This window comes from Ciona robusta, chromosome 12, assembly GCF_009617815.1.
Source record: "Ciona robusta chromosome 12, ASM961781v2".
NCBI classification, from domain to species: Eukaryota; Metazoa; Chordata; class Ascidiacea; order Phlebobranchia; family Cionidae; genus Ciona; species Ciona robusta.
The window spans coordinates 2,249,011-2,265,890 of record NC_143246.1 but is presented as its reverse complement, the minus strand read 5'-3'; the positions used below and the strand labels follow the sequence as shown (position 1 = coordinate 2,265,890).

General features: G+C 33.0%; 1 protein-coding gene across 2 annotated transcripts in view; it reads left to right on the top strand.

Moving 5' to 3' along the window:
* Nucleotides 1-16,880, top strand: part of LOC149726420 (structural maintenance of chromosomes flexible hinge domain-containing protein 1-like) — a 39,440-nt gene that overhangs the window by 18,128 nt on the left and 4,432 nt on the right. For both annotated transcript variants that reach the window (XM_089890432.1, XM_089890433.1), the window contains exons 22-39: nucleotides 5-143; nucleotides 578-699; nucleotides 1,250-1,393; nucleotides 2,006-2,123; nucleotides 2,731-2,846; nucleotides 3,364-3,509; nucleotides 3,953-4,157; nucleotides 4,908-5,066; nucleotides 6,714-6,919; nucleotides 7,431-7,591; nucleotides 8,688-8,797; nucleotides 9,752-9,917; nucleotides 10,891-11,000; nucleotides 11,702-11,860; nucleotides 12,567-12,687; nucleotides 14,712-14,866; nucleotides 15,438-15,611; nucleotides 16,469-16,570. In XM_089890432.1, the coding sequence (XP_089746558.1) occupies nucleotides 5-143; nucleotides 578-699; nucleotides 1,250-1,393; nucleotides 2,006-2,123; nucleotides 2,731-2,846; nucleotides 3,364-3,509; nucleotides 3,953-4,157; nucleotides 4,908-5,066; nucleotides 6,714-6,919; nucleotides 7,431-7,591; nucleotides 8,688-8,797; nucleotides 9,752-9,917; nucleotides 10,891-11,000; nucleotides 11,702-11,860; nucleotides 12,567-12,687; nucleotides 14,712-14,866; nucleotides 15,438-15,611; nucleotides 16,469-16,570 (2,613 nt within the window). The remainder of the gene's footprint in view (nucleotides 1-4; nucleotides 144-577; nucleotides 700-1,249; nucleotides 1,394-2,005; nucleotides 2,124-2,730; nucleotides 2,847-3,363; nucleotides 3,510-3,952; nucleotides 4,158-4,907; nucleotides 5,067-6,713; nucleotides 6,920-7,430; nucleotides 7,592-8,687; nucleotides 8,798-9,751; nucleotides 9,918-10,890; nucleotides 11,001-11,701; nucleotides 11,861-12,566; nucleotides 12,688-14,711; nucleotides 14,867-15,437; nucleotides 15,612-16,468; nucleotides 16,571-16,880) is intronic.

Sequence of the window (16,880 nt, the reverse complement as noted above, 5' to 3'; positions counted from 1 at the left end):
TCAGAATTTTCAAATGAAAGTGATTGTACCTGGTCTTGCATTGGAATCTCAAACACTGAAGATACGATTACTGCCCGGTGACCCCCATTCACTTGCTATAACTTCATTTAATGATGGATTTGAAGAAATTCAATTTGAACAAGGTTTGTGAAATGATTGAATGAAACTTACTTTATCCTTGCGTGGCCGGAAAACGACAGTCGTTAAACACGGGTGTTCTGTTTTATACACCTCGTGCCAGCTTACGAGTTACCATGTATGTTACTTTGTGTAACATACATGGTAACGCAAACAGAATACCCGTGTTATAACGACTGTCTTTACCCCACCACACGAAGATAAATAGTAATATAGTAGGGTGGGAAAGATAGAACACAATTTAATTCTATTTTTTCGTCCAATTTGGTAGTAATACTAGTAAACAAAGAACATTCAAAGATTTATAAAACCGTATCCTCACGACTCCCATAGACCATTGTTAATTGTTTAAAACACGATCAGGATATTTGGATATTATGCGCTAAAGGTGTCTCTTTCCCCACCGTACTTTATTCATTTATTCATAAATAATTTTCAGGTACAACTGAATTACCAGAATTTCTCACTTTTGAAAATTCTTCGAATATTTCTCTAAATGTTGGTGTTGTTGATATCGCTGGCAACCTGACATTAAAACCACGTCTTACTGTGCAATGCAAGGTTGGTATGAATATTGTAAATTAATGATAAACAGTGCCGTAGCACAGTTAGTTAGCGCTCCTGCCTCTAACCCAGAGGTAATGGGTTCAAGGCTCTTCGTGCTACCACTGTGGGCGTATGTGTCTTTGGGCAAGACACTTAACGGCAATTGCTTCAACCCAGTGGTCACTAATGGGTTGTCCAAATTATCGGCCATACATAAAAAATAAAATAATCACCTCAAAAAAATAATCACCCACAACGTAACATACTTGAACTCGTAAGCTGACACGAGGTGTATGAACACCCGTGTGACAACGACTGTCGTTTTCCGGCCCCGCAAGGATAAAGTAAGTTACATTTATTCATTAATATTAATTTTATACGGAAACCAAGGCTTGAATGTAATTTACTTTATCCTCGGGGGCCGGAAAGTGACAGTTCTTATAACACTACTGTTCATAGTATCATACACCTCGTGCTAGCTTAAAGTGTTTTCCAGCGGCAAAATCGGAAAACTTGCCATACGCCACCGTCAAATTCTAAATGTAATTTTTTTTTTACATTTTAGTTTTCTGGATCACCTGGTTTACCAACGTGGACTTGCAACTGCTCCAACACTGGTTATGGTGTAATTGGTGGAAAAATTAAACTGAAACATTTAAAAACTGAGAAAAAAATTCAAGCTAAGATTGAAGTACAGGGCTCTAAAGAGGTAAAATGCACACAATATATATATATTAATATAAAATAGGCTGGGGAAAGATGGGACACTTTTTGCCATTTGGTAGTAAACAAAGAACATTCAAAGAATTATAAAACCGTTTCCCACGACTCCCATAGACTGTTGTTAATTGTTTCAGGGTATTTAGATTTTACATGCTTAAGGTGTTCCATCGTCCCCACCCTACTGTATATCCATTTTATATTTATTTATGTATTTTTTATATTTATTTTTGTATTATAGTAGGGTGGGGGAAGATGGGACACCTTTTCAATCTATTTTCTCCTCCAATTTGGCAGTAAACAAACATTTAACGATTTTTTATAAAATTTTATCCTCACAGCTCCCATAGACCGTTGTTAATTGTTTAAAACACGATCAGGATATTTGGTTATTATGTGCTAAAGGTGTCCCATCTTCCCCCACCCTGCTATATGTTTTTTATTAAAGAAAATAAATTGTTTTTGTTCAATTTTGTTCAGAAAGTTTCTGTATTCTAAATTTTAACACTTTTTGGATCTGGGTCAAAAAACTTGTAATATAACATTATATATATATATTAACAATTCCTATTTTAATATAACATTATTCTGTTCCTTTTAGATCGCAGCGTTGCAACAAAAGTTCATTTTAAAACCTTCGTCAAAAATTTGTTTTTTGAACGTTTTTTATAAAAAACCTTCAGCAGCAAACAACGAAAAAATCGAGAAATTAAAGCGAGGTATTTGAGTTTGTTTTGTTATTTATTAAATGAGAATAAATGTTTTGGCGCTGTAGCTTCTAATCTATGTGGGTAAGGTTCCTTAGCGGGCCAGTCATGGGTTTTAGGATTTAGGCCAGGATTGGCCCATTACCCCAAAAATATAGGTAAGGTCCCGCAGCCTGGCGAGTCATGGGTCCTAGGATTTAGGCCAGGGTTGGCTCATTACCCCCAAACTATGGGTGCGATTCTATTCTATGGGGGTGAGGTCTCGCAGCGTGGCACGCCATGGGTCCTAGGATTTAGGCTAGGATTGGCTTATTACCCCAAAAATACGGGTAAGGTCCCGCAGCCTGGCGAGTCATGGGTCCTAGGATTTAGGCCAGGGTTGGCTCATTACCCCCAAACTATGGGTGCGATTCTATTCTATGTGGGTGAGGTCTCGCAGCGTAGTATGCCATGGGTCCTAGGATTTATTCCGGGATTGGCCCATTACTTTTTTCATTTTTAAGGAAATTTTATCCTTTAATTATAGTTCTGTAAATTTTCGAGCCAAAATTGAACCAAATTTTAATTTTTAAACAAAATTTAAATTTTTGAACCAAATTTTAAAAAAGTTTTCAAACAGGTCAAGACATGTATTTTGAAGCTGGTGAAACGATGCAAAATATATCGTTCCAACTTCTGGATGAAGCAAAACGCGTTGTACCTATTGATGTATCTAAACATGCTTCGAATATACAGGTAAATAACATCACTCATTTTTATAACTTGTATCTTGGGACGCACAGTACAGAATTATGAATTCTTGAGATTGGAATCTTTTTGTATTTGAATCTAATTACAGGATTTGGTATTTTGTTTAATGACGTTATGATACGTCATCTATTAAAAATAAGCACAATTTTACAAAAACAATAATTTAAAAAAATATATATTTTTGTATTTGTGGGGCTTTTGTAAAAATGTGAAAAAAAGATATATATATATTTTTCAAACTAATAATTTGTTTAGTTTTCATTCACTTGTATTTTTATATATGTATATGAGGGTGGGGGAAGATGGGATCATTTTTCCTTCCATTTTCTCCTCCCATTTGGTAGTAAACAAAAAACATTCAACAAATCATAAAACTGTATCCTCACGACTTCGAAAGACCGTTGTTAATTGTTTAAATCACGATCAGGATATTTGGATATTATGTGCTAAAGGTGTCCCATATTCCCCCACCCTACTATATAATTTTTTTATTTTTTTTAAGGTAAACTGGACAGATGAAATTTCCAGCGCAGATTTGGAAAACGGTTTCTTACCAGACGTAGTTATTCCAACTAATGTATCGGACACAAGGTTTTGTCAAGTTACTTACCTTGGGGAAAAGAACGTTCATTTTTCTTTCAATATAAAGTGAGTGTTATGATTTTAAAATATAATTCTTGGCTTTAAAGTGCAGTTTAAATGCTTTAAAAATTTCGAAAAAAAACGAGTTTTTAAGAAAAATGCAGATTTAAATTTTTAATATTAAAATATAATACCCAAAATTTTTGCCCTATTTTTACCGCAATTTTTAACATGCTACTTTGAAGTATAGCCTTATATTTTGATATCAGAATATTTGGATATTCTGTGCTAAAGGTGTCCTATCTTCCCCCACCCTACTATATTTACAATTAAAATTCTTGCCAGATTTTTACCGCAATTTTTAAAATGGCACTTTTATTTTTAGCCTTAAAATTTTATATCAGAATTTTCGGATTTTCTGTGCTAAAGGTGCCCCGTCTTCCCCCACCCTACTATATTCACATTTAGAATTAAAAAGAATAATTTAACATTCATATTTCAACCAACAGGCCAATAGCAGGGCAACCAGCTGGAATAAAAGTTACGATTCATGGAAGTCGTGAAACTCGAATTGGTATGATACGAAGGGAGCCCATCTCGATTTCACTGCTTGATAGTTTCAGTAACCAGCTTAATATAGCCCCGAACCAACTTGGTTTGGTTAGTGTTAAAGCAGAAGGCTTGGACGAGTCTATTCTATCAAAGTATATAGAGGTTGGTGTGTTTGGTATATATAGTAGGGTGGGGGAAGACGGGACACCTTTAGCACATAATATCCGAATATCCTGATTGTGTTTTAAACAAATTACAACGTTCTACGGAAGTCTCGAGGATACGGTTTTATATATTTTCGAATGTTCTTTGTTTACTACCAAATGGGGACCGAAAATAGAATGAAAACGTGTCCCATCTTCCCCAGCCCACTATATTTTATCTCATTTTAAATTTTACTTGTTATAAGTTATTTTGCTTTTTGGATAATATTTTTTGGGGGGAATCTTTTTTTTCTGGTAAAAAAATATTTTATAGGTATCAATTTTTTTCAGCTAAAAAGTTTTTTAAAGTGAAATCTTTTTTTTTTTGATAATAGTTTTTTATCATTTTTTGGTAAACTTTTTTATCTGGTTAAAAAAATTTGCCCTGTGTAAATTTTTTATCTGATAAAAAGTTTTTTGAAGGTATTGCTTTTTTTTAATATTTTTTTATATTAATAAAAGGTACTTTCAATTTGCGGCTATAAATTTGGAGGCTTTTATTTTTCTGCTTTATTTCTGCGACATAGTTTGCAGTTTCAATTTTTTCAACTTTAAATTTTGCGGCTTTAAATTTTTGGGCCCTGAATTTGCATCGTTAAATAAAATGTTTCAACTTTAAATTTTGCGGCTTTAAATTCTCAGTATTCTTCACAATATCACCAACAATTTCAACATTTCTACAAACTAACAAATTAAATTTCTCTACCAGGGCAAATGTGTTGTGGTCAGCGACATTCAGTTTAATCAGGGGCCTCTTGGTAGCAAGGAGCTAGTTATTTCATTTGGATCTGATATACAAGAATATGCTGTGCTACAACTTGTAGCTGGTACGCCAGTCACATTACAAGTAAAAGCGTGGGGCGACGACGTAAGTGAGAAAAATATTTTTAGCATTTTAACTAAATGATGAAATATGATATAGCTGTAAACTTCTATTTTAGTCATATATGTTTATGTCCTAGTAGGGATGCACATTTAAGGATAATTAGGTATTCTAGGATATCCTAGAATACTTTATTTCGAATCTAGAATTTTTAAACTTTTTATATTCATAGGAAAAAATAATTTTACCCACATAGGTCAGTTTATTGACTCTTTCATAGTAGCCTTGTTGGATCATGAGCTGTAAAATGATCAAAAATTGTACTATTGGGTAGTTTTTGCGTCATGAAACGTATAGCAAGCTATAAAAAGACGTTGCGAAACGTTTACTCTCAAAAGTCCCACAAACACAAAAATATAATTTTTTTTTAAATTATCAAGTTTTAAAAGTTGTTAATATAGTATATCAGATGACCTGTGATGACATCATTAAACAGAATACCAAATCCCATAATTAGATTCGAATACAAAAAGATTCGAATCTCACGGATTCGAAATTCTGTAATATGCATCCCTAATGTCTATTATGGTATGTCCTAATATGGCAGGGCAATGAAAGGTGTTATAAAACACTCATGCTGCTTTCAAGTTCCCATGTGTGGGTCTAAACCAGTGGTTCTTAAACTTTTTTATTTTTTATTTACCCTTTAACAAAGATGCTTATCAGATTTACCCCTGACAGTGGCGCAGCCAGGGGGGTTTCGGGGATCGTGACCCCCCCTTTTAAACCAAAATAATAATTTTTTAAATTTTTGATTAACCCCCCCCCCCCCTTATTTTTTTTCTGGCTGCGCCACTGACCCCCAATATGTAACATGGCGCTCATTTATTAAAAAGCGAAAACAACTAATTACATCAGTTATATTTGATGCGACGGATGCGCTTGTTTTTTGGCAACGAGTTGTTCAATGTCTGGTAAAGTACTACAATTGGCACAAATTTTCTGTCCCGTCAACTGATGTGGATTTTGATTGGTAGCTCATTTACCCTCTAAATACGAGGAATTTAGCCCAAGGGTAAATTGAACCCAGTTTAAAAAATGCTGTGCTAGACAGTGTATGTGCGTTTCGTAAAGGTAAACATGCAGAGTGGTCATACATTAAATATAAACCACGGGTGTTAGTGCCTATTCATTATTTTTGAACACTTGTGGGCCTACGTGGAAACGAGAGTTGTTATAATACAGGCGTTCTGTTTCATACACCTCGTGCCAGCTTACGAGTTACCATGTTTGTAACTTTGTGGGTAATTATTTGTTTTTGGCAGGGTGGGAATATTTTCCTTTTTTCTATGTATGGTGATAATTTAGACAACCCATTAGTGGCTATCACTACTGAATAATGTTTATTATAAGACATGTTTGTGGCATATTGGTTACGCATTTATACTGACCAGTTTATTTTCAGGGTTTGCACACATACAGTAATATAATAATATTTATTTGTCTCTTTGATTTCGGTAGCGAAGATTTAGAAATATTTTAAGCGAAAAGACAGGATATAGCAACAAAAACAACAGTTGTTAAAACACGCTTACAATTAAACATATTTACATTTAATTAGAAGAAAATAAGCCACACCTAGCATCCCATGTTAGGCGATTATGATATCCATTCATTCTCATTATTTTTCAGCCACTGCCTGTGTTAAGTGGGACCCGAATTCGGGACCCAATCTCAGTTCAGCTGCTGGATGGTTGGGGAAACCCCTCACCTGAGAATGGGGTCAAAGTTTTACTGGGTAAGGACCCGGGTTTGAAGCTCACCCCTTCGGCTGGGGTCTTGAAAACAAACGATGACGGATTTGTTTCGTTTCAAAAATTCTCTTTCTCAGGCAAATGGTTGGTAATTATGTTTTTGAACAATATTATTAAATCTTGTATAAAAAATATATATTTTTTTTTTTTCGCGGAAAAAGTGTGTGTACTTATGTTATTGGCAATCACTTCTTTTCCAATATAAAAAGTAAAAAGAAAAATTTTGTTAGGCAAATGGTTGGTAATTATGTTATTCATCAATAAAATTATCTCTAATACAAAAAGTGAACAAAAAGATGTTTTAAACTATTGAATTATTGCAAGTTTTTTGCCAAAGGGCCAGGAGACAAAAAAGAAAAATATAAACGCTTATTAAAAAACAAAATCCAATAATCAAGTTAGGTGTGATAAATTCTGTGAATCTGGACCTGATCTGGCTCATGAAATTGGGAAATTTTCGTATTGCTATAATATTCAGGTCTAAGCGCTACAAATATGGAACTTACAGAAAATAAATCTAGACCAGCGCTCTTCAACCTTTTTTGGGTTGGTGAACCCCTAAATTTGTTGCAACGTTTTTTTCTCATTTTTTCAGTGGCGAATTCTGGCTTCAGCCGCGTGCAATTTATAACCGTAGGGCAATGGAAGGTCGCAAATTGTTTATATCTCTTCTCCCGAACACAGAAACTCCCGTTTCGATACAATATCAAAAAAGTGGGCAAGAAACTACTGTTACAGTTGGTACCCCTTGGCCAGGTAATAATAAATAAATAAATGATGAATTTGACCATATTTATCCTCGCTTGATGGGCAACAACAGTTGTTATAAAATGAATGGAAATAAGGAATATATTATAAACCTCGTGCTTGCATTAGAGTTTTTTTCATTTTTTTTTTCGTGTTTATATTTTTCTTGCTTTGGAGTATTTTTTCATATTATTTTTTTTACATAGTGTGCTCACTAGTTACCAGACTTTTCAACTTTGTGTATGAGTTTTGCTTTGGTATGGCTTATAATTTGGACAACCCATTAGTGACCACTGGGTTGGAGCCATTGCTGTTAAGTGCCTTGTCACATACCGAGAATGGTAGCAGCATTAAGTTTTGAACCCGGTACTTTGGGTTACAGCAGAAGCCCTATCTGAGTCATGATGCCAAAAAATTTGTATTGTTTTGTATATATAGTAGGGTGGGAAAGACAGGACACCTTTAGCATATAATATTCAAATATCCTGATCGTGTTTTAAACAATTAACAATGGTCTATGGGAGTCGTGAGGATACGGTTTTACAATTCTTTGACTGTTTTACCAAATGGAGCGAGCAAATACAATGAATAGGTGTCCCATTTTCTCCCACCCTACTATACGTCAAATCTCATTATCGCTTGTCGCAACATAAAAAACGTTGCATTTCAAGAATATTTTAGAATTAATCTCAACATATAGGACTACCGTTTACCTAACTTAGGGAAATTAACGCTCTGAGGCTACATTGCTTTTTAACAACTCTATGCGGTGAATTAAGTTGGTTGGGCCGTGTTGTTTCATTTAAAGTGTTGTTTTATAGGAAATTACGAAACAAGGGGCATCTTTAAAACCGCAAACCATGTTTTCTGTATTATTTTAATTAGCCAAGCTTTTTGACTGAACAGGAACGTGTTTTCAAACTTATATTTCCTTGATGACGCCAAAAGTGCTCGACTAGCCGCTCGTGCCAAGCTTTTTGTTAAAGCTTGGCACGCTTATAGAACTTCAGCACATCGCTAAATTTGTGTCCAATTCTAAAAATCGAGCTACGGTGTAAAACTTCCAGATTTTATTTCATCATAAACTTTACATTCTGTGTTACAGAATATGACGTCGATATTTTATCTGAAGAAGAAACAAGGGTGACAACATCGGTTAACTTATGTATGGTCATTTGGAAAGGTAAAACAAAAAACGATGAAATCTCCTCAAATGTAAGTTTATAATTTAACTATGATTTATCCTGTCAATCTGGCTTAAGCAACACTTGTATTGTTGGACTAATTTTTTTGTCGTAATAAAAATTGTTATTGCTAAAATAAGAATATTTAGTCAAATATAATATAAAAAAAACAGGTTTAAATATACACAAACTTAATCGAAGCAAACAGAAATTGAAACCAGACAATGGTATCACTATTCTGTTCTTTGTGGGGGGTGTGGTTTTTGTCAAGGACCTGGGATTTAGGCTAGTTTGGTCCAATACCCCAACACCCAGGAAGTCCATGTAAAGGTGGCTGTACACAGTATCCGGAATTCATCCGTTTTGTCTGTTTTATCTGGATTTCGCTGCCGCATGCGGATCTCGGTAATGGGTTTGCATACGAATTCGTATGCCGGATACTGTGTACAGCCACCTTAAGTCGTTAATGCGGTCGGTGCCGCTTGAGGTTTATCAAAAGATATATAAATTGCTATATGTGTAACTTTGGGGATTATTTTAAACTTTTAGAGACTGTTACCACAGTGATCTTCAATTATTTTTATAAGTGAACATTTTTTGAAATAATTTGATTAGAAAATGATATACCAAAAACTTTCCTGGCTAAGTGGTTTCAGCTTGCATTGTAACTAAAGAATGTCTTGTGTTTATTTATAATTGTGTGTGTTTTGTACAAGACGCGCAAAAAATCTGGCATGTGCTCCAACCTAGTGGTCACAGATATCAGCCATGTAATAAATCGAAAAAATTTTTTTGGGGCAAAAAAAGGTGGCAACCATAAGCGGACAGGAGGTGTATGAAACAGAAAACCTGTGTTATAACGACTATCATAGTCCTGCTGTTTCAGGATAAATTAGTTACATTTTTCGCCTATTAAAAAAACAACTTTCGTCCATGTAATATACAGTAATGTGTACCAAAAAATTGAGGGTGTAACTTTTTACAGGCAGAGTGGCACCGTGCCGTGGCATCTAATGGACACCATAGTTTTCATGGCATCAAGTCACCAACAAAAGTTGGTGAATATTGTTGTGTTTTTTGCGTTACAGAGAATCTTGCTTCAAAAACTGCAGTTCTCACAAGTGAAGTTTTTACCATGAAGACAGTAGCAGGTAAAAATGAATGTAACTTTCTTACTTTATCCTCGTGTGGCAGGAAAACGATAGTTGTTATAAAACAGAAGTTCTGATTCGTACACCTTGTGTGCGCCTACGAGTTACTATGTATGTAACCTTTTGGGAAAATGTTTTTTTAGATTTTTTTATAAGGTTACCGTGTATGTAACTTTATGTGAAGAAATTTTTAATTTTTTTTTACAAGTTACCGTGTATGTAAACTTTTTATTAAAAATATTGGGGATTTTTTTTACGAGTTACCATGTATGTAACTTTTTTTAGAATTTTTTTTTGGATTTTTTAAGGTACGACAAAATTGGGACAACTCATAAGAAACCGCTGGGTTGGAGCAATTTTTGTTTTAAAACCACAAAATTAAATCAAAAATTTAAATCTGAATTAAAAAAAAGTTGTTGGTATATGTTAAATTGTGTTAAAATAACTACATACTTAAGCGGCCTAGATGTTTGGGTAATGGGTTAAATGGGGCCTAAATTTTTGACAGGGACCTCACCCACATAGAATAGAATAAAAAAGTATAGTCGTCACAATTGTCTTCATGTTTATACGTTTTTCGGTTTTTGTATAAACCTAAAACTATCTTTAGTGATCTGATGTCAGTAGTACGGAGTACCTGGCATCGTGGCCAAGTGGTTAGCACGCATGCCTCCAACCCAGAGTAATGGGTTCAAGGCTGGTCCCTGCTACCATTGTGGGCGTATGTGTCCTTGGGCAAGACACCGAACGGTAATTGCTCCAACCCAGTGGTCACTAATGGGCTGTCAAAATTATTAACCATACATAAAGAATGAAAAAAAATCGAAATAAATAATCACCCACAAAGTAACATACATGGTAACTCGTAAGCTGGCACGAGGTGTATTAACACCAATGTTATAATGACTGTAGTTTTCCCGCCACGCGAAGATGAAGTAAGTTACATTCAAATACACTAACACTGTAATTCCAGGTGTTCCAAAATGCTTACTTCCAAGTTCTGAACCAGGAACACCAACAGTATCAAACGCACATGTTGCTGTAAATAGAATTCTAATTCGGAATCTCAAACTCCAATTAATGGTACGTTTAATGTTTAAAATCCATATTTTTTAAATTTTAAAACCTCATATTGTTTTGTAATTCCGAATTTTCTTTAAATGTTTTGTTGTCACTGTTTTACCTAAAATTTATTAGATTTTTTATGCAAAGCTTTTTTTAGATTTTTCTTTTTTTTAATATTTTTTATGCAAGATGGAAGATGTTTTTAGACTATTTTCCATTCAATTTGGTAGTAAACAGAAAATATTTACAAAATTATAACTTCAGACTCAGACTCCATAAAATAGTTGTTTATTGTTCAGCCATATATAAAAAATGAAATAATCCCGCCAAAAAGAATCACCCACAAAGTAACATACATGGTAACTTGTAAGCAGGCACGAGGTGTATAAAATAGAACACCCGTGTGATAACGACTGTCGTTTTCTGGCCACGCGAGGATAAAGTAAGTTACATTCATTCATTCATTCATACCAATCTATATATAATAGGATGGGGCAAGATAGGACATATTTTTATTCTATTTTCTCATTCAATTTGGTAGTAAACAAGGAATATTTACAAAATTATAACTGTAAACACGAACTTTATAAAAGTATTGTTTATTGTTCAAAACTTGTTCAGAAAATATGGGATTTTGGTGCTATCCCATTTTACCCCACAGTTTTATATTACATTAGCCCTGGTATTAGGATCAGGGGAGTAAAAAATATGTTTTATAGGACGGAATGGGAAACTTGTGCAATGACGACATAAAGTCTAATATCTCCGTTACAATACAGCCCTGTGATCAGACATTAAAGTGTAGCGAAACCCCCATGTTTGTGGGAAATGCTTCGAGACTGTTTGTTCCAATTCGTAAAGGAGAGGCTTTACTGCAGGTATTTATTTCTTAAATTGAAGAAATTTTGAATAAAAATGGAAATTTTGAAATTTTGAATAAAAATGCAAATTTTGAAATTTTAAATAAAAATGTTGAATTTTTGAATAAAATGAAAATTTGTATAAAAACTTTAATGTTACAATTTTGGGTAAAAATGGAAATATTGAATAAAAATGCAAATTTGCAAATTTTCGGAAGTGCAAATTTTGAATATTTATAAAATTCACCATAGAGTTAGGTAATTGCAGCAAACTTGTGAGTTATAATTGCAGTTTTAAAGATTTTGAATATGTGGCCTTTGTTGCGGCTTTAAGTTTGTGGTTAATCTTTTGCTTTTGCGATCTTACATGTATTATTTTTAATTTGCTGTTGTATTAATTTGCCTATAAGTTTGTGCTCTTAAATTTGCGGCTTTAAATTTGAGACTTTAAGTTTGCGGCTTTAATTTTGCGGCTTTAAATTTGCGGCTTTACGTTTGTGGCTTTAAATTTACAGCTTCTTATTTGTGGCTTCAAATTTCCTTCTTCAATTTTACAGCTTTAAATTTACGGCTTTAAATTTAAATTTGCAATTTACGACTTTAAATTTGCCAGTTTAAATTTGTGGCCTAAATATATGGCTTTAAAATTGCGGCTTTAATTTTGCCCTAATTAACTATCACACTTAAAATATAGCCGCATATTTACTACAATCGTATATCTTAGAATCTAACATTGCAAGAGAATTCACCCGGCATAGACGGCTCACAATATATTCTACATTGCGAGATACAAAACGATGAAAGGAACATACAACCGTATATGTTAAAGTTCTTATTTTATAACGGTAAAAACTCTTCTGAATAATTTCAGATGTTGTCTTTTTTACAAAAAAGTTCTGTTTCATATACTTTTTTGTATTTTAAAATGAATACTTTTTGAAAATTTTTCAGTATTTGATTTTATTAGTATTATTTTTTACTTTTTTCTTTTGTAGTTTTAACAACTAGTTTTGTTGCTAATTCTTTTTTAATTGTGAATGAATGAATGCAACTTGTTAAAATGAAAGTTGTTATAACACAGGTGTTGTTTCATACACTTCTTAGTTCTTACTTGTTTATAAGTTACTATGTATGCAACTTTGTGGGTGCTTGATTTATGTATGACTGATAATCTGGACAACCCATTAGTGACCACTGGGTTGGAGAAATTGCCGTTAAGTGTCTTGTCTAAAAACACAAATGTTAATCACTAAGCCATGGCTCTTAACTAATAGTCGTTATAACATGTGTGTTCTGTTTCATACACCTCATTCCTGCTTAGGAGTTACCATGTGTGTAACTTACTTTGTCCTCATCTGACCAGAAAAACGACAGTCGTTACAAGTTAATCACAGGTGTTCTGTTTCATACACCTCATTCCTGCTTAGGAGTTACCATGTGTGTAACTTACTTTGTCCTCATCTGACCAGAAAAACGACAGTCGTTACAAGTTAATCACAGGTGTTCTGTTTCATACACCTCATTCCTGCTTAGGAGTTACCATGTGTGTAACTTACTTTGTCCTCATCTGACCAGAAAAACGACAGTCGTTACAAGTTAATCACAGGTGTTCTGTTTCATACACCTCATTCCTGCTTAGGAGTTACCATGTGTGTAACTTACTTTATCCTCGTCTGACAAGAAAAACGACAGTCGTTACAAGTTAAACACAGGTGTTCTGTTTTATACACCTCACGCCTGCTTAGAAGTTTCACGTATGTAACTTATTTTATTCCCGTGTGGCCGGAAAACAACAGTCGTTACAAGTTAAACACAGGTGTTCTGTTTCATACACCTCATTCCTGCTTAGAAGTTTCACGTATGTAACTTATTTTATTCCCGTGTGGCCGGAAAACAACAGTCGTTACAAGTTAAACACAGGTGTTCTGTTTCATACACCTCATTCCTGCTTAGGAGTTACCATGTATGTAACTTACTTTCTCCTCATCTGACCAGAAAAACGACATTCGTTACAAGTTAATCACAGGTGTTCTGTTTCATACACCTCATTCCTGCTTAGGAGTTACCATGTATGTAACTTACTTTGTCCTCATCTGACCAGAAAAACGACAGTCGTTACAAGTTAATCACAGGTGTTCTGTTTCATACACCTCATTCCTGCTTTGCAGTTACCATGTATGTAACTTACTTTGTCCTCATCTGACCAGAAAAACGACAGTCGTTACAAGTTAAACACAGGTGTTCTGTTTTATACACTTCACGCCTGCTTAAGAGTTATCACATATGTAACTTATTTATTCCCGCGTTGCCGGAAAACGACAGTTGTTACAACACAGGTGTTCTGTTTCATACACCTCATGCCAGCTTACAAGTTACCATTCATGTGACTTTTAGGTGATAGTTTTTTCTATGTCTAAATTATCAACCATACAGAAAATCTAGCAGCTAAAAATTTACATACATGGTAACTCGCAAGCTGACACGAGGTGTATGAAACAGAACACCCGTATTATAATGACTCACTTTATACCCACGCAAAGTTAAATCAAGTTACATTCGTTTATATTCTGCATGAGTAAGGTACTATGGCATGCCATAGGACTACTTTTATAGTAGTTTGGGGGAAGATGGGACACCTTTATCACATAATATTTAAATATCCTGATCCTGTTTTTAACAATTAACATGATCTAGAGAGGCCGTAAAGTTATGGTTTTATAATTCTTTGAATGTTCTATGATTACTACCAAATGTGACCAGTAAATAGAATAAAAAGGTGTCCCATCTTCCCCCACCCTTCTATACTACACTTTTGTATATATATATATATATATATATATATATATGAATTTCTATTCAATTTTAACAGATGCGAAAAAATACGCCCAAATGAGTGAATTAGTTCAGCAAAGAGACGTTTTATTACACGCTGTAAAAATGTACGAAGAAACTTTCTCTGCACATAAAACATTGTTTGATGAGATAAAACAAGGGTGTGCAGAAGCTGATAAGAAAAAAACGAATGTAAATATTAATATTTATACATTTTTTTTATACTTTAATAGGATTTTTAACCTGTAAGTTTTTTAATACCATAATTTTTTTATCTTCAAAAAAACTCTTTTATAAAAAAAGCCTAATATTTACATATTTTTCACATAAAAAAGTTATTTTTCTACTTTTTTCAAATAATATACCTTAAAAAAAATCTTTTTTTTTAACTAAATTGTGACCTCAAAACAAAGTCTATTTTATGAAAAAAATAAATATTTTTAATTATATATTTTCACTTAAATAACTGTTTGTTCTTCTATTTTTCCAAATAATGTATAACCTCAAAATAATATAGTAGGGTGGGAAATATGGGACACTTTTTTTCTGTTAATTGTTTAAAACACGATCGGGATATTTGGATATTATGTGCTAAAGGTGTCCCATCTGCCCCCACCCTACTATATGTTCACATTGAAAGATGTTCCTTTAAAAAAATAATAATAAACTTTTTTTTTAAATTAACTAAAAAAAGGAAAAAAAAATATTTTAACTAAAAAATCACAAATTAACTAAAAAGAAGAATAAAAAAATTTTTTTTTAGTTAATTCGCGACCTGCAAAAGTTGGGGTTATCCATCTCAAGTTCGTGCCAGTCATGTGACATTTCGCAGTTGATCGAACACTGCTCATTAAGGCGTAACAGCCTAATGCACGACGATAAAAGAAAATGTTTATTGTCGGAATACCAGGATGCTAGTAGTGAAGTTTTGGGCAAGGTTGGTTTGTTTGTTTGTGTTAATTTTTTGTAAGTTTGGTTTTTTATATTTTTATGTTCATTTTTTGTAAGTTTATTTAAAAATTATTTATGTCAATTTTATTGTAAATTTAATTTTTAAATTTTTTTTGTAAATTTTTTTTAAGTTTGGTAATATTAAGTTTTAGAAAGTTTTTTTTTTAAATTTATTATGTTAGTCGGTTTTTAATCTTTCGGTTAATTTTTTTAAAAATTTTTAGAAAGTTTGATTTTGTTAATTTTTATATGGGTAATTCCCCTAATACAAAATATTGTTGCGCTTTATTTTTTCGCGCTTTTTTACATACCAGATTTATGTTTTGTCTTTCTTCGTTAAAATAAAGCAAAAAAATATTTCGAAAATTTTTTCTAAATACAAAGTTATTGCAAAAATTTCTGAAATATCTCAAAAGACACATCTACTTTTAAGGTTTGGTTAGACATTTTGTTACCAAATGTTGGCCACTCAATTTAACCCAGCACTTGTCAGGACAAACACCTGAAAGTTTATGTAGAACCCAAGCATGTAAAGAAAAAGAAACTAAAAAATCTGGCTGATACTGGTTCACATTTATATTTTTTTCCGGCTTTTTAACACGTCTGTTCTGACGTTAAATGTTGCCGCTACAACTAGCTTACGTTCGTGTGCGGCTTTCACCACATATGAGGATTTTGTTTATAACCCAACGATCTGTCCAGTGTTTTTTTTCATAGTGCATGAATTTAATTAAAAACAATCAGTCATGTATATTTTTACCAATCCAAGTCAAAAATAGGAACGTTTTACACTTTTTTTCTGGTAGAAATCTGCTTTAATTATATTATGTATTTTTCCAACAGATTGGTCACCTGGCATTAATCTCAGATGACGACGCAGCGTGTGTATTATCGTGGCATATGTCCGCTGATATGGATTGTCTTGTTACTTTCACAACTAAAAAGGTGGAATTTTCTTTAAATTTTGTTGTTTTTATAAACATTTGGTAAAAAATACTTTCCTGTTTATTTATCATCTAATTAGGAAAACAAATTTTTAGTGAATTGTTTTTTGTGTTTGTAAATCAAAATAAAACCTTTCATTTTTTTAAATTCCTTTTTAAATTTTTAATTTTTTGTTTTAGTTTATTCCTATGTTTTTGGAAAAAAAATTGTCATTTTAAAATATTTTTATATTGCTTAAAAAAGTTTAAATATTTTTAAATTAAAAAAAAAAGAATTAAAAAAAAATTAAAAGTTTTTGTTTAATTTAAAT